We start from the raw sequence: 23636 nt of genomic DNA on the forward strand, positions 1-23636 counted from the left end.
GAGGAAGTAACATCAAATACAAAAAAAAAAAAAAAAAAGCAGTTTGTTCATTAATTTTCCCAACTTGAGAGAAATTGCACTGATGAGAGAATCGTCCTATGTATCCTCAGTTGGACCTGTTCAGCCTGTTACGGAGCGACCGGTGATCTTGGCTTTCCATCCTGTGGTTTATGGAGTCGTGAAGAGTATTTACAACTCTTGATTTAGTGGCCAGAGCCCACGCTGTAAAGTAGACCTCAAATGAGGGTTTGATCCCATTAGTGGCCCGAGGCTGATTTATGATCGAGATGGGCTGTTCCCAGACCTGCATCCGAACACACTCTGGCTCTTACGCACACATGTACACACTAATAAAGCGCTTGTGGCATTAGTCCCCTGACCCCTGGTGCAGAAAATCAACCCAAGAGTACTGACGAAAGCTCATAATTGAAAAATAAAATGGCAAATTGCACCTTTATTAAGCTGCGAACTGGGGGGAGTTTGCCAAAATGAGATGCAGATATTTATGCTCATAAGCTGAAGACTCTCTGACTTTGACCTTATTTTAGTAGTTGTTATCATTGTCTTACTTGCTTTCACTGGACTTTTGAATCAATAACAGAAGCTGTCTGGCCATTGATGCAGACCATAAAGGAAACTGCCTGGGAAAAGCTGAACTGTGTGCGATCGACCCCTCATTTACACTAACACTAACTTATATTGCTTATACTTTACTGGCCTCATTCCTTGCATGAAGAGACTTGAAACCCCCTTCCTAATCTTTTTTATTTTTTAATTTTTTTTTAATTTAAATTTTTTTTATATACAGATTACATTGAGTATATATGTATATGTATATATCATGGCTAACATATATACATGCATATATCAATTGTCCTAATATAATCAATATGGCCATGAAACATGTTAGCCACACCCTCTTGCTGTTTTATTTGATATTTTATTTTATTTTTTTATTTATATTTTTTACTTCTATAAGTTTAACTTCAAAATCAACTTACTAAAATGAATAATGACCTCACATCTTATCTTTCTGAAACCAAAAAAAAGGGAAAAGAGAAAAGAGGGGAGGCAGACTTTCATTTTCTGGGTGAATAGAGGATTGATGCCCCAAGGAATGAATCGGCCCAATCCATCATAACAAGAAAACTGTTATGAGCCACTGTATCTAGTAGTGACTCACTCAGTCTTGGCTCAAATTTAACAAAAGTGATGAAGCAATTTTAAGCTCACTTTGGAAAATTCCGTGGTGAAATTGTAGTGGAGGCATAATGAGGACTGCAATCATGTCTGGAGTGCAGATGTGTTGGTGTCCAATAGCGCGGAGGACAGAGATAGTAATGATGTCCCACCGTTGGAATACTGATTGCTCTATTCAACATTACAGGGAGGTCCTCTCTCCCCTCTGTTTTCCCTATTCTTTAAAAAACCCTCTCATTTCCGTTGATTTCATCTGTGATTGCTGACAATGGCCCCATCCTGTCCCACTTCCACCCCCAAACTGACAGTATCCAGTGGTTGTATCCCTGCACCCTGTTTGCATGTTTTGGCTAGAACATCTTCCCATCAGCATACTCACAGTGTGTAAGTGCTGCTCTAGCCCAGCACACGTCAGTCCTGTTGTACACGCGTCTAGATGGGTCTTTTTTTTCTGTTGCATTTTCATCTAAACCTCAACATTGAAACATCTTCCTTTCCCCATTTGTCTGGTGTCGTGGTGCCCTGCAATTACATTTACTTCCCCTACTACTTTCCCGTTTTGCTGCATCTTCCCCAGATGGTGTATTTGTTTTTTTATTTAATGGTTTGTCTGTTTGTGTTGTGTCTAATGGAATTCGCCCCCCCCCCCCATCCTCATTGTTCCTGTCATCTTCCCGTTTAAGTGCATGGCTTGTGTGTCATCCTGTTAGCTTGGATGGATTCATTTTGTTTCCTCTTAACCAAAACAAACCCTTGCACATGAAATAACTCATTCAGTCCAATTTTGGACCTGGTTTGAGCAATCAAATTTCAGAGGACTTTTAAAGAATCCTCACCTTCTTATCACTTTGACTAAATTTACAAAAACAGTGTTACTAATCTACTGTTAAAATCAAACCTTTGTTGTAACTGTACTAACAACCATTTTTGTGTCTGACTTTCCCTTACTTACAAAAGTACTAACCGATTTTGTTCACCCTCCAACCCTTTTAACGCTTTTCGGCACACAACTAAAACCCCCCCATCCCCACACCTTTCTCTCCCCCATCCCCTTGACAACTGTTGCCAAAACAGCACTCGCCCCAAGCCTCCCAACCCTCCCTCCATTTACTAACCTAGATATGTAGCTTAGTTCAAACTACATATTCCATAATTATTGTTGAAAGACAGATTCTCCTCCTACAATAAATTACTCCCGGCTAATACACATTGACAAGCTGCCAGACACCTACCAAAGTCCACCGCCATCCCTTTTTTTATCTTGAACATCCTTCCTTCCTGCTGGTCTGGCTTTGACCTGAGGCAAGGGGGGCGGGGGGGGGGGCAGTGTGTGTGATCTATTATGATACGTCACTTGTGTTAGCCTTCAACTGTATAATGTAATACATTATATTAACTGTGAAATATCACCCGTTGTTTCTCCCTGCAAAAGATCAAATGTAGTGCCAACAAAGGGTAAGTGATACATTTTCAAGGTAAGCTCGCTGCCTCCTCTCTCCACGGATTATGATGTTTAATAAATGAAGGCACTGATAGGTGTCTGTACTTGTTCAGACTGTGCAATTAAGACATTTCTGACAAAGAAACCACTACCGAAAGTAAAGGCTGGATGCTCCAAATCATGAAAGCTTTTGGGAACTAAGGTAGAACATGACCTGTGTTCCTGAATAGAGACATGTGCACAGTGAGAGTGAGTCACATAAAGCTATTTTTATTTTATTTCATGTGTTGAAGGCCTGACATGATTTAGCTTCAAACAACTCAAAGTGAAAAAAATCCTTCTTTTTTTTGTCTTTTAAATTGGGGATTTGAAATCATAAGCTTCAAGACTTGCTTTGATTCTTTTTGTCAGCCCCTCGATACCATCTGATGATCTCATTCATTCTGATGCACTTCTTTATGGAAGAAGTAGCTGCTGTGCTTGTTTTACCTTCTGCTCACTCTTCCTCATATATTTTTATTTTTTTTTTACCCTAGTCGGCACCCAAGTGGCTCCCAGAATTTTGAAAATGTAATCTCGCTGGAATAAAACACAGTAGTAGTGTATACAGCATCAGGTTAGATGCTGTCAGATCATGTCAGGTATAGCGTTATTGAGTTTTTATGTGCAATAGAAGTGCGGTCAGTGTAATCCCAATTGGAATCGTACTGACGTTTGTTTACTTGATGAGAGGGGGATCTACGTGTCGGAGCGTTTAGTTGCCAGCAGCCTGCCGTCATGGAGCCAGATATGGTTATTGAGCAGGTAACACGCTCAGCAGGGCTCCACAAGGAGAACCGTTGTATTTTACCATACACTAGACTACATGTGGAGCCCCATCACAAAAGCTTTGATATTCTGTGGGTAGTTGGTGGTTTATGAGGAAAAAGCACAAAAAGACAAAGATTAATTGAATAGAGGGGAGATTGACATCATAACATCATAACATCATAACATAAACTACCCCCCACAGAATGTGGATGGGTAAAATGGAATGCTGTCCATTATTTGGATTCAGAGCATCCTTCACAGTATATTCCTCTGTAAACAGCTCCAGTCTGTGTTTTCTGTTATATCTGGGGCACACAGTTCAGCCAGCTCTGTTTGGTTTCTGTTTGTACTGGGCTGAAGAAGTATTTGAAGAGCAGCTGGGTAGACACCAAAGGATCCACAGAAGCAGCTTTGTACTATATGTGTCTTTGTTTAGATAGTGCTACGTTTGTGGTGGTATGTTAGTTGCTTGTCTTGGGTATTTGTCAAAGAAAGAGCCAGGTCAGATTTTTTGAGTTTTTGTCAATTTTATTAACTTTAAAAACTCTAAAAAATAGGAGCATTAGGGTATTTCCACCAACAACCTTTGATATCATCACTCTTTCCCTCCTCTGGCCAGTGATGCAAGTGCTTGTAATGCTACTCAGTGGGATGAGTGTGCAGTCTAGCTGAAGCAAAGACTAGCTAGGTCTCGTGAATAATTACAATGTCACCTCAGAGGAAACCCTTGGATATTTGTTTTGCTTTTGTATATTCTCGACTAACGATGCACTTGCTTATTTTGGATCTTTGACATATGGTTTTTTAATTGCTGTTTACGTCCAACCTCTGATCACACAATGAATCTATGAATGTTATATGATTGCCCAAGGGATTTTTCTTTTTGATGCACTGCATACATTTAAAAGCTTTTAGTGGTGGAAGCTGGGAGCTTTATAGGTGTCTGACAGTTTGCCAATGTTAGTCCCTCATGTCCCCAATGCATTCCTGAAGATATACCATCCACAACCCTCCACAAAGTATTCTCCCAAACCCAAAGAGCCTAGTTTGGCCTTAAAAGATGTTCTTCAGCATAGAAATTGTACAGGTTATATCTCTACCCTTTGACTCTCCATCCTATCTCATTTCGGGAAGAGGTCATGCCAGGGGTAGATGGCTTTGGCCAAAGTCCGTAGAAACATTTCAAATGCCATACGTCGCAAGACTTCTGCCCCCTCTCCCCCCTTGTTTCTGCTCCTTAGCCACCTGTAAGGTCTCTCTCGTCACTGTAGGTTAAATGAAGTTGCCCCGCTGAAAGCCTCATCCGAGATCTTCGATGATGACCCCAACACACCAGCACCGCCAACCGCAGATTCCTCATGCCAATACGATCACTATGTATCTCCAAGTAGTAACAGCAGACATAAAAATGAGTTGCCCTGTTAAGAAGGGAAGTACGGCAAAACAAAAAGAACGAAAAAAAAACTGTCACGAAAAAGAGAAGACAGGCACTTAGCTGTGGTGACTGATCTGTTGAGTGCAGTTGCTAAGCTTCCCTTTCAGCCTTCTGCTTTCGAATGTTTGCTGCTCTTTATATTGAGTCAAAGTTTTTTATGTTTCTTTTTGAATAAATGGTATTTTTGCAGATTGAAATCAGAACCACACTTACGGAGATTAGCATCTCGAGATCCAATATGCAGAATGAACTACTGCCAAATGTTATTGTAGATGACCAAAATGTGAAGTTGGACCTCGGATGATATGACGGAAGCTGTGTGCTAGCATCACTTCTGAGTGTGCAAAGGTTATGAAAAACAGATGGTTGTGTACACGGCTCCCTGCAGTCCTGTATTTAAGCCGTGTACATTTATGCAGAATAACAGCTGTTGAATCAGAGAAATGAGTACTTCACTTTCACCCAGGCCAGCTCTATTAGGATAATTAGACCATAAACTGGTCACTAACTGCAAAACTCCCTCACGAATCAGCCTCATGTGGTAGCTGTCTGTGTAGCAACATAGCTAATGCAGCTATAACACAATTAGCCAAATTATACTAATTAGCTTTTTTCATCAAGTACTGCAATGTGCTGGTTTGTATTGAGTATAATAAGACAACTTCTGGAAGAATTGAGTGGAGGAAAGTCCTTATGCACATTTCAGATGCATTCTAATTTCAATTGAGCAGAATCTCGTGTTATTCTTCAGGTGTTCATTGAACTGACGAGGTCTGGTGTTAAATTTAAAACTGTTGCTTCACCTCATCTTGCAAGGTCTTGTGTTACATCAATACAACATTTCCCCACATTTGCTGTTGTAATTTAGGTTTAAACTACTTGTGATCAAACTAGTCATGTTCAGTAATACAAGGACACTCAGCCTTCATTTTTTTATTAAAATGTTTGGTATATTAAATCTTGTTATGCACAATCCACACTATTTTATACCATCGGCTTGTGGCTTTGTGTTTGATTCCACTTTCATTTTGGTTTTGCAATCAAATGTGCGGCACAGAAAGTGTGTGTCGCCTTGCACAAAAGACAAGACTTGAGGCAGTTGAATATTGAACAGGGATTTTTTTTTTTATGGTAGTTCCTGAGTGAGGGATTGACAGCAAAGAAAAATTGCAATATCGATTTTTACATGTCATTTAAGGTGCACTTAATCCAGCCTAGTATACAGTTGAAGCCTACTTTAGTGGAGGCAGTGATTACACAGGGAGCACAGCGCTGTTATATTGGTTTTCTCTTAGCAACTGCACTCTAGAGTGAAAGTCCCCAGTCCGAGTGGCACCAAAAGCAACCAACCAAGCGATATTTAGGGGGCAACACCACCTATCACTGGTGTTTAATCCACTTTCTTCCTTGTTTTTCCTCCTCATTCCTCTAATTTCTCTCCACTCTCATCATTCTCTACTTCTACCTATCCCTGCTCTGTTTCTCTCTCTCTCCCGCTATCTCTCTGTCTGTCTCTTTTGGGCCATGCCTATGCCAGGTGACCATCTCAGTGGATGGTATATTGACCACCACTGGTTACACCCAGGAAGATTACACCATGTTGGGTTCAGATGACTTCTTCTACATTGGAGGGAGCCCGAACACCGCCGACCTGCCCGGATCACCAGTCAGCAACAACTTCATGGGCTGCCTTAAAGATGTGAGTGTCTCTGTGTGATTGTGCAGTTTGTGAATATATGCTGTATGTAGCTGATCAAACATGCTACCATGTACACACGCTTCTTTGCACTGTATCTCCCTGACTTTGGTGTTTTGAAAGGTTGGTTCGGATTCACCAACGTCGCACAATAAGACAAACAAACTAACTGATGGAGGCAGCGGAGGACCATCAACTCCTGTGTTCTGTGTGGTAAAATGACTGTTTTTGTCAATGGAGTCTGGTGGTTTTGAAAAGAGCAAAGATGGATATAATATAATGGCTTCAGTTCCCCGTCAGAAAGGGCTGTCTGATAACGAGGTAAAGTGGTAATATATTCCAAATATAGCATACACTTGATATAATAAGTAATAAGACAACTACTGACACCCAAGACAACTGATATTGATTTTTTTGGTGGGCTTTTTTTAAGGTGGCTAAAATTATTTTGCTGTACATTGCTTAACTCCGGTGTCGGTACTGCTGCCTGCTTCTCCAAACTGGGTGCGGGCCGACCGACATCTACTGTAGCTAATACACTGACTATGGATAAGTAGCTCATCAAACCCCACTTCAAAATATCCAAACTGTCCTTAAGATATCAAACTCAGCTGTGTGGCAAAGTGTGGGCTTTTTTTTGCCAACCGATTACCTGTTTACATCAGTTAGATGGTGTCTCAAAACTGTTGCTACGATTTTTTTTGTTTCAAACAAAATGGCAGTGAAAAAGAAATCACACACATCACAAAGTTGCAGTGAGAACACACATGTTTGAATGTGCTACAGAGTCACCCTCACACATACTCCCACAAACATGTGTGTTAACTCCTGAGAATCATCAGATATACTGTATACAGTAGATCCCAAATGTGAGAACGGGAGGTGTCAGACATACAGTATCCTGAATCTCTTTCAAGTGTTTTTTTTCCTCTCCTCCTAACCACACTGTAGACCAAACACACACCACAGCGGGATGATAGAAAATCACAAACAGAGATTAAATAGCCATGCAAGCCTACACACACTTATACACAGCCATGTATGCAGTAGTCACGGATGGATGTCTAGAGGACAGTTGCAATATAAAAACTTAATTCCTTCAACTTTTTAGTTTCACCAGGGCTTTAATTCACAGCTTAACAAGCTGTCAAGAGGACCAATCACAGCTTAAAGTATTATGGCCTTGTAAATGTAATGACTTGTATAGAGGCGACGCAACATGGCGCCATCGCATTTCCTCATAAAACCACGCTGATTGAATAAGTAATTACTTTTGCCATCACTTTTAATGGATCACACAGTAATCGCCCTATCTCTAACTTAATTATCCCTGTACAATTACATTTTCATTATTTGGGTTGCTATCAGAAGGATCCCTAGTGGGTCTTAAACTTCCCAAGGCGTTTAACTATCCTCTCTCATCAAGACAAGGCTGGATTTACAGTCAATGTACAGACAGAGCCTGTGCACGAGGAAGGGGAGAGGGGGGTGGGGGTGTGTGAACGGTAGAAAAACAGACTATGACGACAGGTATAATTTCAAGAAAAAGAGGTAAAAGTGAAGAGGCAATGTGAGCCAAGTGCTGGGAGTGGAAAGCCAGAGCAGATGGTTGGAGAGCAGAGCATTTAGGACTCTGTTGGTTAGACTGAATGATCTCCCAATAAGGGTAGATGCTAGATTGGATCCACCAGACGTGTCAATGTCAAAGGACGTGCCTCATGGCCCGCCTTATTCTTCCTTATTCTGTCTTATTCTGCCTCTGATTGGCTTACCCTGGTATTCTTCCACTTATCCTAACCAATCCCAATTCCCTACGCCTAAACCTAACTACGTCGACCACTCTAGCAGATCCGATTTAGGATCTACCCCCAATAAGTAGCTAAGCGAGAGTAGAGAGGAAATGAGGGGGGAAAAACAGCCGGAAGTGCAGGAATTAATTAAAAGTTTGATATGTATAGTGTTGAAAAGAGAAAATGTTTTAAGGAACAATGGAGTTGCCTTTGTCGGCTAAACATTTTATTGGATTGCAGACAAAAGTAAGCAAAGGAAAGTGAATGAAGAGGTGACATTTTTGAGGTAAAGGTGAGATATGGTTGGGAGAGAAAGGAAAGCGTCTCAGACAAAATTCAGGAGAGAAGTAGTGTACACATCAGACATCTGCTTTCATGTTTGACCTTCTGCCAAGGGCTGCATTTTTTCATTTACCTGTTTCGGATTGGGTCAGCTCACTGCAAAACATGGCTCAAAATGTTGTGTAGTCAAGTCAAAATCTTGTTTTCCACAAATCAAAGGAAGCAGTTTGCTGACAGCATGATGCAGCCTCTCCCAGTTCCTGTATAAAGAGAATTTTAAGATTTCCATGTTGTACTGTTGAATACTACTGTTGTACGATTACTACATTTGCAGAACTTTAGTTTTTTACTTAAAGTTATAGAATTAAGAGTCAATACCAGACCCTGTAATTTGTTACTTTTTTGAAGGTGTGTTTACAGTTCAGAAGGACATCCAGACTTGAGCTTACTAGAAGCTGGATCCTTCTGGTTGTTTTTCCTGCTGTGTGTGTTTTATGGGCTCAACTTTTCAGCTGCGGTCAAGTTCTAAGGGCTACAGTATATCAGCTCAACTGAGCCAGAAAGGTAACCACGCAGAAAGGCACTGAGAGTAACAGAGCGCCAGGTAGAGTAGCTTAAAGTAAAAATTAAAAAGTGAGTGGTTGGGGGTAGACAGTGGTGTGTTTTATCCTGTGCTAGTTCAGTGGCACAGCTCGGATTATCAGTGGTGTTATGGTCCGGGGCAAGGCTTTCATGCCGCCACCATGGTCAAAAGCCTTTGATACGCTTGGCCACCCCCCTCCAGGCAACAGCAATCTAAAGGAAGAGCACAGCAGAAGAAGAGCAAAATGGGACCAAAAGAGGCACTGAAGCCCTATGAAGTTTTTATTTGCTGTGTGTGTGCTCATACGTGTGTGTGTTCAAAGTCACCCACATGCTATGATCATACACTGTGTGTGATGTGTGTGTGTGTGTGTGTGTGTGTGTGTGTGTGTGTGTGTGTTATAGACCCCCAGTCAGATTGGTGGGGTGTGAAATCAGGTATCTCTGCTCTCAGCCCCCTAGCCTTGTTTTCACAGATTCCTCTCTTCTTTTCCACGTCACCATCTGTCTCTCCACCGCAACCTCCGCCTCTCCATCTCTCTCACACGCAGTGACCTTGCTATCACCCATTTCACGCTCCTCCCTCCATCTCAGCCTCTCTCTCTCTCCCCCTCTTCCCACCTCTCTCATCACTTCTTCCACCTCTCTCTTCCTCTCATCTTCCCTTTTTTCGTTGCGGGCACTTTTGTGTAATTAAGTCCATAGTAGCGATGTTGGCACACCAGCTTTGCCATCCTGACGGCCAGATTAAAAATTGATTTCTTTGACTGATGCCATGCACTGGATGAATGCTCTGAACCTTCTTCTTGCCCTCACTCTCTTTCACCCCCTCTCCCATCCTGCCCTCCCAAGTTCATATCAATGCTCTCCTTATCTTCGTCTGCAGCTTCCTCCTCGTCTCACCTTTGTTGCAGGATAAAATCTTCTGGAGTTGTCCACCTACCACGAGGAAACATTCATTTGAGACTTTGTAGTTGGAAGGGTGCTGCAGCAAAGCCATTTGCCCTTTTCCAGTGGTGCTTCCTTATCACTAAGGCAACGGCAATCAATGCAATGTATAGTCAGGCTGTAAGTGCATCACAAACTGCCAGTAAATGCCACTAAAGTTGATTAATATATACAAATGTAAAAAAAGAAACAGCAACACTTGCAACACTATGTGATATATAGGCTCGTCAAACATTTACTACCCCAAGTACATCAGGAAAAAAAAAAAAACTTTTGTACTGCTGACCTGCATGGTGTTAGATTTGCAGAGTTTCTCAATGACGAAACAAATCAATGGAGTCACCTCTGAGGAAGGCTTTGGCCCAGTCACAGTCCATGTCGAGGCCACACGCATTCTGATTTCAGCAAGATCACTGAAGTTAATCCAACACAGAAACACCCTGTGGCTCTGCTACCCAAGTCAATGAATCCATAAGAGAAGTGATCATTAAGTCAAGATAGGGGACAAACACTGTCGCTGGACATTATTAACTCGGCTCAATATTTCAAAGTTTTCAAGACCTTTGACAGTGGTCTTTTAATTAGTGGACAAAGCCAGCGAGCTTCTCTGCAGCGGGCAATTTGGCTCGTCAGTTGAGCTGTTCCGACCTGCCCTCTCAATATTGAAGAGCACATATTACACCCATACACCCTGAAGGATTGGACAATATGAAAAGAAAGGCATATGGTCTAGATGCTGAGTTAGCACATGCATTTAAACAGAATGTGCTCTGGCTGAGCACAGATCGTATGGGCCTTTGCTCTACAAAGGCCCAGCTTATTTGATCCACCATTCAGAGTGGGCCCTGCATGCCTCACACACTGTGGTGCTCTCACACATTGCTCTGTCTCTCTGTTACCCTCCGTCTTCCTGTTATTTGTCATTCACTGCCATATTCTCCTTTCCTCCTTACTCCTGGACACCTCTCCCTTGTATTCCACCTTCTTTTGCATTCTGCTTTTTGTTTCTTGTTGTCCCTGGCTATTCTCCTTTTACATTGGTATATTTTTGCTGAAATATATTATATATATTATTATTTATTATTATATAATATTTTTCACTGAAAGTCTTAAGTGACTCTGAAAAGATACCTTGTCACGAAACTTCTTGGCCTTGTTGAATTGACGACGCTAAACAACAAGTTGGATTCTAGCCCACACGCTGCTTGGATCAAACCTAAAAAAGAAGTTGGTAATGTGAAAAGATTAGATGTTCAAAGATGATCTGAGCTAGCCTAGGAATAACAAACATGGTTGCTATATGTACCAGCAATTCTGCTCTTGCTGCAGATCACGTACTGTCAAAAGCCAGTCACAGCTGAAATTACCGCGTGCTAATTCTGGTTGCCTGTCTTCATGTTGGCTCTGATTTGTGACACGCTGGAAGGCACAAAATCCCTCTGACATTAGAAGTCTTGACATATTGAAAGCAGCCATGATAATCTGTCATTGTGTTTGGGATGTCCCATCTCTGCCTCATCAACTAGTTTGAGCACATGCACGACTAAGAGACAAAATGTCACTGAAATGCATTGTTTGGTGTTGATTAGTATGTTGAAAGACTTTTTGTGATGTCAGATGCAGCTTTTGCTACAGCTGCATGTAAATGTGGCAGCCCCTAGTCCCTAATCAGCAATTTGTCTCTTACATTGGGTTGTCTTTTGTCCACAGTTGACCTTTTAGGTTAGTGAGTTGTGAGGGTAATGTGAGAAGAAAGCTCATACAGTTTCCTAAATCGAAAAGCTCATTCGCGCATGACCAGTGTATAAGTATCATCGCTGAATTATAATCCTGATATTTATTTTATACAAGTTTCTCTGGATGTTGGTGCTATCTCGTAGGAAACCCAGCAATTATAATGGAAGCCTAGCCATCATCAGTGTTGTCATCGACGCAAGTATTACTCTAGGAAACACTGTGACTTAAACAACATGATTAGGAATTGTCCTCTCAGGGACACATTACATTTCAAGTTAAGTTGGCCATTGATTGACAAGAGAATAGTTGATCTGGACCAAAGTGTTTGATGGACTTATTGACATCCCCTTTCATTTGCTCCTGTTTGTCCAGCAAAACCGGTTGTTGTGATTGTTTTGACTGGGAACTAATCGGGACAAGGTTGTTGGTACCGAAAGCACTCCGGTATACTTTTGTTGTCCCTTTGTAGTCCGAGTAGTATTGACCAATCACTTTTGAGCGTGATTTATTGGCATGCAGGTAAACAGTACGTGTGCAGAGCAAAAGAGGCGAAAAAACATTTAATGAAATACAATCTGGGAGCCCACGGACTAACAATTTAGCTTTTAATGTATCTGCATTGATATGCATAAATCTGTTTATAGAGACGTCGTCTCTCAACTCCAACTCCATTCTCGAGTCTCAAGTTGCTAATCGGACCCGGCGCACGGAAGGGGAAGTATTGGCCTGGATCTGCTGGCTACACCTGAACCCCAGAAATATGGACTGTTGCCCCAAGAGGCTGAATTGCCGTCAGATTGATAGCCGATGCGTTCCAAGATTTAATGGGAACAAGCTTTACTCCTTAACCCTTTGAGGCAGAAACAAGTAGAAAAAACATGCACATTCTTCATTGTAGCCACCCAACACTAGCTTAGACTTGGACTTGTACTAACCCACATTGTAGATACTAACTGGCCTGAGAGTCATCTTGTACAGCATGTTGCCAGCTTTATTTCCTGCCTCATCTTTCCCCTACATGCTGCATGATCCGTTGTAAAAAGCAGAACCCCAGGCTGCATATTTTTGTGAAAACAGAGCAGCATAGATAAACAAAAATAAATGCCTCAAAATAAATCAAATTAAATAAATCTTCTCCCCCCTCCCACTTCCTTTTCTCTCTTTCACCTACTCCTCTCTTTTTCTAATACCTTAAGCTAGAAGAGATCACGCCTTATTAGCTGTAAGTTTTAGAGTTATCATGGCTAATTACCAGGACTAATTTTGCTAAAGATGACATTATGAGGCAGCGTGGCCAAAGAAGGAGATAACCAAAGGAGGCTTAGGTTCAAGAATAACACAGCATACCGGTATCTGGGTTCCTGTGGTTCATGCTGTGCCTGTGTGTAGGTGTGGTGTTTGACACAGAGAGAGAGAGAGAGAGTGCGTGTGTGTGTGCATGGCATGCATGTGAAAAAATAGGTAAGATTGGAGGGCGTTTGAAAGATATAGCGTGAAAGACAATGAGGAATGACAGCAGCAGTCTGGTAAAATTAGATAGTCAAAAACCAATACAGTGAACGGCATTGCACAAGATGAGCCTCTCAGTGGTGCAAATGCAAAAATAGGCCAATGCAAAAAACAAAAGAAGCTAATGGTGACTTAATACACAGGTTATAATTCAGCATTCATGCTTGGGCTAGGCAGAAGTTGGCAGCTAATTTATCTAGCTATGTATTCTTTATAAAGCAGGATGGAGCTGATAATCACTATTCTATTGGTGGATCCAGATATATAGGTTGTGCCTAATGTCACTCTTCTAAAATTGAATCCTGACAAAAAAGATTTGGGAAGTTTATGTTCACTCAAATAGGTTATTATTATCTCAAATAGGTTTTCAAATCTTAAGTTGATTTTCATAGTCTACTAAAAGGAATGGATATCAACGGCTCTGAAGGTAGGAAATCAATATAAGACCGTATGGTGTAATAATATCAGTTTAGTTTGAAGTTAACAGGCAAAAGCACGGAAAACCACTGACATGGTGCTAAAGAAATAGTGTTAACACTAGCACTGCAATATCAGTACTATAACCGCCAAGAGCTGTATCATTTTCTTATCACTGATGGGCCATTAACCTCTCCATCTCTATAGCGCTACGTTAATCTCTAAAGCAGCTAGGACACATGCCAGCCAGATCACTTATTTAACAGTTTCAACCCCCCAAAAACGGGTGTACTCTTAGCAGTGTACAGTAAAATGACCTGTCAGCCGATGCAGTAATAGTTGTTTAGTTCAGTCAACAGTCAACACAAAATCTCTAACGCTTCTCTGAGCAACTCCCGCAAATAAATCGTCTCTGACGAAAATAAACACATTTATTTGGTTCTGTCTGATGCTGTTTTGAGTCGTAAGCAGCGTGTAACCTGCAGCCTAAAACATAAAAGGCAAGAAACAAATGCTGAAACATTGTCATCAATTTCAGCATTTTTTTTTTGTCAAGTAAACTAAATGGTAAATATAATCACGGTGCAAATGATTACGTCATCACATTTTGTCGAGTTATATCCATCTCTCCTGTGCACAGTGCATCTCTCGCTTCAACAGTTTAACACACAGCCTGCCATCATGCACATCCACACCAACCTATGAAAGTAATACCATTTGGGAACGTTGGTGTTTTGTTCAAATGAGGGACATGAATAACATACCTGATATTATTATAGCGTATAGTGCACACACGGGACTCAACTTGTGAAAGAGTAATTAATTTTGCTTTAATTTCTGATATTTCACACATGACAGGATGAATACTGTGGGCCTACAGACATTAGTGTTATTATAAGTGAATGTGAGTGAAAATTGCTGTGTAAATAAGTTCCCATGTTCTATTCATTGTCTCAATGCGCTGTATGGCCAGCAATGCGTCAATTCAGCGGAGGAGGAGAGTACCGATGTTAATCGGCGCTGCTCCTGGCAACAAATGGGGGGTGTTTTTTTGAAAAACAACACCGAAAACCCCTACGTTTTCTAAATGTTATTCTATCATTATGACAAGAAAGCCATGTGCAGAATAGGTATTTAGAAAAAGTCAGGGCAGGAGGGAAACAATAGCAAAAACAATGAAGGAATAATTCAATTTTTTCTAATCACAGTGTTCAATGTTGTGGGCTATTGCAGTGTTAAACACAATGAGCAGGGAGCCTTTCTGTGTCTTTACTCAATGACAGTTCAAGAGAACACGCCTGCTGCCGTGATCAAACCTGAGACTTTACAATAACAGAACAATCTTCTTAACTTAGTAGCTGTGACTACAACAGAAAACAAAGATAGGGGAAAAAAACTGTCTCTACATTCCTATTACCTGTCAAAGTTATGTGTGTCAGGGAGTTGTGTGTGTGTGTGTGTGAGAGAGAGAGAGAGTGTGAAGAGCACTAGAATCAGGAGAGAAAACACACACACACACACATAAAAAGGCAAAAACCTCAGCTGTTTCTCAGTATTACCTTGAGGACGGCTTCGCAAAGCACTGTCTACAGAGCATTTAACAAATAAAAAGAGAACTGAAACAACGGAAAACAAGGATAATTTACTTTGCCTTTAGCACTTAATCCATTATGAGTGCATATAGTGAGGCATAGACACACACTTTGATGAAATACGGCTCTATTGTTCCAGCTCAAAGGAGACATTTAAGTTAAAGCTACAGGCAACATTCACTTCTCCCTGCGTCTGAGTATCCCTTGGAGCCTTTTACGTATTTATTTTTTCAATTTATATACAGTATATTGACATGTCTGAGCTGCAGCTTTTTGTACAACAAAAAATAGTTTGTACGCCTTATGGATTTGACCAAGCGTTAGGAGTCTTTAAAGTGGTAAACAGAGCTTGATGCACTGAGCATGTTGTGCACTGCACAACCCCAACACAATAATAGACCTCAGTAAAGTCAATGGAAGCATGCCCTGGACAACTCAGTGGCACTAAGTGGTTGCTCAGTGTTTGCAAACGATAAAAGGGGGAAGGATTGCCTTTCCAAATCATAGAACATAAGTAATCTCAATCAACATCCTCCTTTTGGTTTTAAAGGCACTATATGGTTCAGCTCCCCAGTATATGTCTGACCTCTCAGGTCTTCAGACTGTGGCTTTGTGGTTGCATCCAGAATAAGTCTTGCATACAACAAGACCCTCCTCCACAGCGCTGCTGAGGAGGGTCTGGTTGGTCCATACAACATTCCGGGATGGGAGGGAAACGTGCTCTGGTTTATTGGTATTTCTTTTAACCAATCACAATCGTCTTCGCCGGCGCTAAGTGCTGGACGGAGCAACGGTGCCTCTGCAAAATAGCCTCGGGAAGGAACTTGTTTTGGTGGAACGTGTATGTTCAAAAGTAGTTTTAGTCATGCAACAGAAAACTCAGATTGGACAGATAGTCTAGCTAGCTGTCTGGATTTACCCTGCAGAGATCTGAGGAGCAGTTAACCATAGTCCTCAGAAATCAACAGGAGTTTAAAATGCCAACACATAGAAAGCTAAACGTGACGAGTATCTGGCCGAAAATGAGGGACATCCGGTAGAACCTTCACCGACAGCTGAACAATCGGGGAAATTAAACGTTGTCGATATAGACTAATCCAGAATAAGATCAGGAGCCGGTAAAGGTGTTTTCATTTACCGTGGACCTGCTCGCTGGAATGCTTTGCTTGATCAGCTGCGACGTTTAAAAAACTGTATCTACATTTAAAGCTAAGCTCAAAACCTTCCTGTTTTCTCCGGCTTATGAACAGTGTTGGTGTGTGTGTGTAGGTATTATGTGTGTGTGTATGTTTTTTTTTTTTTTTATTCCTTATCTTTATTGTCATACCACAGCGTTGCATATGCTTGATTTTTGTTGTATGCCTCTTTTTTATGTAAGACACAAGTGTCTTTGTAATGAAATGTGCTCATCTGAACTACACTTCTTGGTTAGGGGGATCAGGGTGATAGAAAAACAGCTTCTGTAACATGTTATCAACGTTGGTTTCACACTGCTGTTCAAGAGAAAGCCATGTATTTCATTCATGTCTTGATTCATCATATCCCCATGCTGACAAGATATTCCAGTAGCCACTATAACCGACAATTGAAATTAATTTGGGCAATTAGGATGCATCTGCATGATTATGGACAGGGTGTTCTTCTCTGTTGCAGCTGCATTTTAGTTTTTAGGCTATAGGAAGTCCCATTTTAAAATAATAATAAATTCTAGATGCTTCATTTGAATCGGAAATCACACGTCTCCACCAATATTTTATAAAGAAATATAACTTTGTAACCACTCGCTGTCCTCTCTGCTCTCCAGGTGGTGTACAAGAACAACGACTTTAAGCTGGAGCTGTCACGGCTGGCCATCGAGCGTGACCCTAAAATCACCCTGAATGGTGACTTGGTGTTTCGCTGCGAGGACGTGGCGGCCCTGGACCCCGTCACCTTTGAGACCCCCGAGTCCTACATCTCCCTGCCCAAGTGGAACACCAAGAAGACGGGATCTATCTCCTTCGACTTCCGCACTACGGAGCCCAGCGGGCTCCTGCTGTTCAGCCACGGCCGTCCTCAGGGTCCCAAAGAGCAGAAGCCTGGTAGGGAGCTGAAGACTGATTACTTTGCCATGGAGCTGCTGGAGGGGTATTTGTACCTGCTGATCGATATGGGCTCTGGGAAAACAAAGCTGAAGGCTAGTAACAAGAAGGTCAATGATGGGGAATGGTGCCATGTGGATTTCCAGAGGGAAGGGAGGAAAGGTGAGGAATGCTTTCAACTTTTAAGGGCGCTTTCACACCTGCCTCATTTAGTTTGGTTGAATCGTACTAGAGTTCATTTGCCCTGCTGGCAGGTACGAATGCGGCAATCGCACTCGGGTGCTCACCAAAAGTGGACCAAACAAGCGTACCGAGAAATCCTTGATGAGGTGGTCTCGGTACGCTTTTAGTCGAACTCTGCAGCGGTTCGTTTTGTGCAAGAAATATGCACTAGTCCAGAACACAGGACCTGCTTCCTATATTTACGTTCATGATCCCGCCTCAGACACATCTGACCAATAAGAGGAGTGAATGTTCTTGCCTGATTAGTAGTGACGTATTTTGGCACGCTTGGAGTTTTTCCAGGTAGAAGACAAAACCAAACTAAGAGGAAACCGCTCCAAGTTTACAAACGCATCAACTGATTTGGACCAAAGCAAATGTACTACAGGTGTGAAAACGCCCTTAGTTAAAACTGACAAGTGATCTAGAATTTGACTGTGCATTTGCAAACGGTTTATTGGACAGATTTATTTACATTCATCATCCCTGTTTTATAGCCCGTCCAGTTCTAATTATCACATCAATCAGATTTATATGCCACTATTTTACTCTCCATTTAACTGTGACAAATTCAACATCTTCACAATTAGCGCTCAATGGTGTTTTAAGCCCCCAACGTCTCCTTCCAGGCAGCGCTGCGACCGTTAACTTCAAGGCACCTAACCCTAACTTTAACCCTAACCCTAACCATTACCATAACCATTGCCTAATCCTAGTGCCTTCAAGGCAGTGCTACCTGGAAGGAGACGTTGGGGGCTTAAAACACCGATAAACACAAATAGCAGCATGTCAAAAAATTATAACAACCCGTATGACTTGGTGACGTCTTTTAACAGAGTTGATACTTCCATCATCAAGAAAAAATGTGACTTAATTTTGACTGTAGAAAATAGTTAGTTGGGGTATCATCATCAATGAGGATTTATTTTTATTTATTTTTAAATTCACCCAATCCACAGTCATCATGTATTCTGGCGGTTCTGTCTACAGTTTGTCAACGTCTCAACCAAAAAATATCCTTTGTGTCATTTTCTTGTATGTAGACTAGTGAAAATGCAAAGAAATTAGCAAGACATAACTCTACAGAACTCACAGCCCTGACTAAACATGCTTTGGCTTTTTTATGCAGCTTTACACTTGAGGCTAGACATTCGTTACTAGCTCCACACTAATTTACAAAACCGCAAACATGCACTTTGACCAAACATGCACTTAATCTATTAGTATCGTCATTGTATTTTGTAGCTTCTTTAAGCGTGAGAGTGTAAGAGTTTACTGGATGTGTCCTGCATGTGGGCACAAACAGGAGCATCTGCATGCTTGAGTGTCTGGTGTCTGATGAATGATCTGTAGGTGGGCAAGCACCTTGAACATTATATCTCCCCCTAATGGCATCTTATAATGACTGTGTGTGTGTGTGTGTGTGTGTGTTTGCGCGCATGCATGTGATCTCACTGCTGCTCCTGCTGTAATTGGCTTTTAATAGAAAATTAAGATGGAGTCGTTAATCACAGAAAGATAGAGGGCCTTTTGTTTCACCCACTCCCTGCTGCATTCTGCTTCCCTTCTCCTCCATTTAGCCTATTACAGACACATTAGACACACACACACACACACACACACACACACACACACACACACACACACACACACTCTACTGTCATCTATTCTTCCTGTCTCTTGTGTGTCCCTCTGTCTGTGCTTTGTCCCTCAATTATCCACTTACTGCTCCTCCCACCCAACCATTTGCCGCTTGCTCAGTCACTCACTCACACACCTATCCAGACCATAGACTTCTTCAGTGTCTTTGAGTCATTAAAACACACATTCAGTCTCTCACTAAATACAATATGCGTGCTCCGACACATGCAAACAAACACACAAGTTACACACCATATGTATTTACGTAGCTAGATGTATGTGTTTACATGTGTATCAGAAATATTTTAATATTGTACAGATAACTTGTTTGTGTATCTGTCTTTTAGGATCTATCTCAGTTAACAGCCGCAGCATGCCCTTCAGCTCCCCAGAGGGCAGTGAAATCCTGGACCTGGACAGTGATATGTACCTAGGCGGGCTGCCCGAGTCTAAGTCGGACCTCATCCTGCCGCCAGAGGTGTGGACGGCGCTGCTTAACTACGGCTACGTGGGCTGCGTTCGCGACCTCTTCATTGATGGCAAGAGCCGCGATGTCCGCCGCCTGGCTGAGATCCAGAGCGCGTTCGGTGTCAGCAGCTTCTGCACGCGTGAGCTGCAGAAGAGGTGCAGCAGCGCCCCCTGTGGCAACGCAGGTCTGTGCAAAGAGGGCTGGAACCGCTACATATGTGATTGCATCGGCACCGGATACCTGGGTACCAACTGTGAGATAGGTAAGGAGGCTGACGTTGAAGGGAATTGGTATCTCTACGGGTGAAGGGACCAAGACTTGAAGACAATGCATGCATCTGGTTTGCAATAATACACAATTGTGATGTGCACAATTCCGAAAATAAATGCCACTGTATCATCCCAAACAACACATTGACCTTTCTTACAGTGAAGCAGAAAATACAGATGGTCAACAAATGAAACAATGAGAATGTTAAATGATGTTAATGTGAAATTGAAAACAAGTGCGGGAGGAGCCTTTCAGCAACATGCTGCCTTGTGTTTCACACAGCCAAGCAGCTGCTGTATAGTAAGCGTAAGAGCTCCACAGGGAGCCATGTGTGGGCCCAAGGCTGGGTGGCATCACGGCCCACTGGCTGGGAGGGGGGAGTGGAGGCTGAAGCTCTGAGAGGCCGGCAGTGGTGTGACAGAGCAGCAAGGCCTACCGCCGCCATCTGTGTCAGTCACGCAAACCCAGGTGGCGCATACGCCACAGCGATGGCGGGGGGGGGGGTTTGGTGAGCTAGTCAAATAGCACCCCGTACATCTGATTCCTTTCAATTAGCTGCAGGCACCTCCCTTCACGGTTTGTCTTTGCACGTCCGTGGGGGTGAGTGAGCCATGGCAGTATTGGATTTTGAGGGACAAGGAGGGTAATGAGGGAAGGCGAGGTTGGATTCAAATCAGGATAGTGGAGGTAGAGGTTGAAATGTCTTTATTGTGAAGGGTGATATTTAGACTGTTTTGGCAGGTGCTCAGATGACAGGTGTGGTTTCAGTGATGCTCTTTTGCCATCTAGTGGATCATTGTGTTATTGCAGAGATGTGACAGAGGGCACTTTTCTTATAACCAGCCATATATTACTCAGTAGACTGTCAATAGACTGAGAGCGTGTAAAGTATTAAGTGTAAAGACAATCAATGATATTGACTTGAGGGAGAAATCCCAGGGCATATTACATGATGCCTCCTAGCCACAAACAACTAATAGCGTCGCTGGTTTGGAGCTGGCATTGGGATGATAATGAATATTTTTTGTGCACTATAGATTATTTTGATTCATTGATTGGTCCAGCATGTGCAGATCTATGTTGTACACTCTTTTAACATCACTGCTTTTTACCAGATTTTTCTCAATCTTTTAGCATCATTTTCGAAAGCCCAAACGTTTCATTTACCTTGTGGCAGTAGTCTATGGTGACGCACATCGACCCGCACTGCAAAATAAGAGCGGTACTCAGGGAACTGTCACTCCACACAGTAGTCTATTTATGGCATAGCTGATTCTAGAGAGAGTAACCATAGTCGTGTCTAGTGTGAGAAAGGATGTCTCGGAAACCAGCTGCACTTCTGTTTTTGACATTTCTCTCAGCTTGAGGACAGTCTGTCATTGGATTTGTTATGAATATTTCTGTTGGCTTCCTTTCTTAGTTATAAAGAATGTTTTCATTTTGTGCTGTGGGTGGTAGATTTGTCATCTGATGAAAATGTAACGTGGATGTAAAAAGTCCTGAGCATATTCTGAACTCACCAAACATTAGCGTGACACAAATGAAGACACAATGAAATTGACATGGCACACTAATGAAAATGCAATTTCAAAAAAAACAAAAAGAGACAAAGGCTTAGGGGTGTAGTGAACATGCCGTGATCAAACCTTTAACCCACGCAGATGTCTGAGAAGTGCAGAAATGATTGGTATTATCTTTTGATCGCTGTAGGTTTTCACGTTTCAGTCACATTTGGCTTTGATCATCACTGAATGTTCCCTTGATCTAATGTTGTAGATCCAAATCACCTTTATTTTGACAAATAAGGGATTTGGTTATGTTTGAAATGGTTACAAGGCAAAGACAGAAAAAAAGTATCACATATGAGGCTAAAGTAAATGGTCAAATCTTTAATAATGACATTAAAAATGCATGTTTTTTAAATCTAGTTATAACTAGATGTCAAGTATTTGGTGTAACTGGGATTTCAGTAGGAATATTTTCCAAAAGATAGCTAAATGGGTTTCCATGCCATTGAATTTGACAGATGCTTGAACTTGGCTGCCGATACTGGACTGTCCTATCCAATCGACCTCAATGCCTATGCCCCGGCTCTATGTAGGTCTTTACCTCTCCTGTGCAATGTGTCACCCACTCGTCACTGTCCCTCTTCTGTCCTCTGCCTCACCCCTATCCAGAGGCGACGGTGCTGAGTTACGACGGCAGCATGTACCTGAAGATCATCATGCCCGTCACCATGCACACAGAGGCCGAGGACGTGGCACTGCGCTTCATGTCCCAGCGGGCGTATGGCCTGCTCATGGCCACCACCTCCAAGGAGTCGGCGGACACCCTGCGACTGGAGCTGGACGGAGGCCGCGTCAAGCTCACCGTGAACCTCGGTAGGCCACCGTGACCCAGCGTGGTTGTCCCTGCTTACCTTTCCCTTACCATCCCTTGTCTCCTCATCTTCACTCTGTATTTTAGCATTGAATACTGCTGCTGAAACTTCAAGGACGTTTTGACATTTTGAGTTTGACACCATTGTTTTTTTTTCATTGTCAGATAGTTGGGGACAAGCTTCTAAATTTGTCCCTCAGTTATGTCAGATTTGGTTTGTATGATTCATTGAATTTAATAGGAACAGTTGGCAGTACAGTAAGCTAACAAGCTTAAGAAGTGTATGCCCATCACTGCCCATTGGTTTAAATGAGAAAAACTAAAGGTTTAAAGGCTATTTATTTGAGAAAACTGAGGTACAAATACAGAAACCTCTCCTCCACAAACTGATAAAGTGTTTGCTGCAGGAAAATAAGACTAAAAGTAAGAATATAAAAAGGGATCCCCCCATTTTGCCCTGTGTGGGGAGCCACCCTGCAGTCATTTCTGTTCCATATTATTTGACCCCTGGTCCCACCTCCATCCCCTCTGCATTTACCCACTGTGAAGCCACATAGCGCCTCCTCCTGTTTAAATGCTCCATCTCTATCAGTATCTCTGGCCCTTACCCCACTAACCTGTCTCTAGAAGCTTCAAGGTGGCCTTGCTCCTGTGTCGCTCCTCCTCGTGGTTCTGCTCTATTGTTAGCTGAGAGGCTGGTCGGCTCCACTTCTTCCCGGCAACGGCGCTAAGAGGAGATAAGAATCCTCATCCTAAGTAATTACAGATGAGTTCAAAGAAGACGGGGGTGTAAAGAGGTCTGAAAGGCAATCTTAGTGGGTAGAAGGTCAGTGAAGTGTAGAGTAGGGTTTGTAAGATGGATGGTTTCAGAGAAGAGCAAAAGGATTCCCCCTAATCACTGGCTGCAGGAATGCAGACCTTTTGACTTATAAAAAATGTAATTGCAATGAATCTTAGTGCTGTGGGGAAGATGGGTATAACCTTCCAGCTTAGGGATACCTTAAGTCTGTCCTGCACCTTTTGAAGGAACAGACTCTCAGTGGTGAACCGGGAGGAGAATGAGTTTAAGCCACCATTGAGACAGGGAGGGAGGGGTGGCGGAGGTGGCCTCAGTCTTTCTCTACTTCCCTTTCTC

At 42.3% G+C, this 23636-nt stretch overlaps 1 protein-coding gene across 1 annotated transcript in view; it reads left to right on the forward strand.

Annotated features, from left to right (window-relative positions):
- The window catches only part of LOC116036048 (neurexin-2-like), a 446903-nt gene that overhangs the window by 358636 nt on the left and 64631 nt on the right, over nucleotides 1-23636 (forward strand). Inside the window, exons 8-11 of the mRNA XM_035993813.1 lie at nucleotides 6424-6585; nucleotides 17244-17682; nucleotides 19731-20114; nucleotides 22300-22503. Coding sequence (XP_035849706.1) covers nucleotides 6424-6585; nucleotides 17244-17682; nucleotides 19731-20114; nucleotides 22300-22503 — 1189 coding nt within the window. The remainder of the gene's footprint in view (nucleotides 1-6423; nucleotides 6586-17243; nucleotides 17683-19730; nucleotides 20115-22299; nucleotides 22504-23636) is intronic.

The sequence above is a fragment of the Sander lucioperca genome, chromosome 17 (genome assembly GCF_008315115.2).
Source record: "Sander lucioperca isolate FBNREF2018 chromosome 17, SLUC_FBN_1.2, whole genome shotgun sequence".
NCBI lineage: Eukaryota > Metazoa > Chordata > Actinopteri > Perciformes > Percidae > Sander > Sander lucioperca.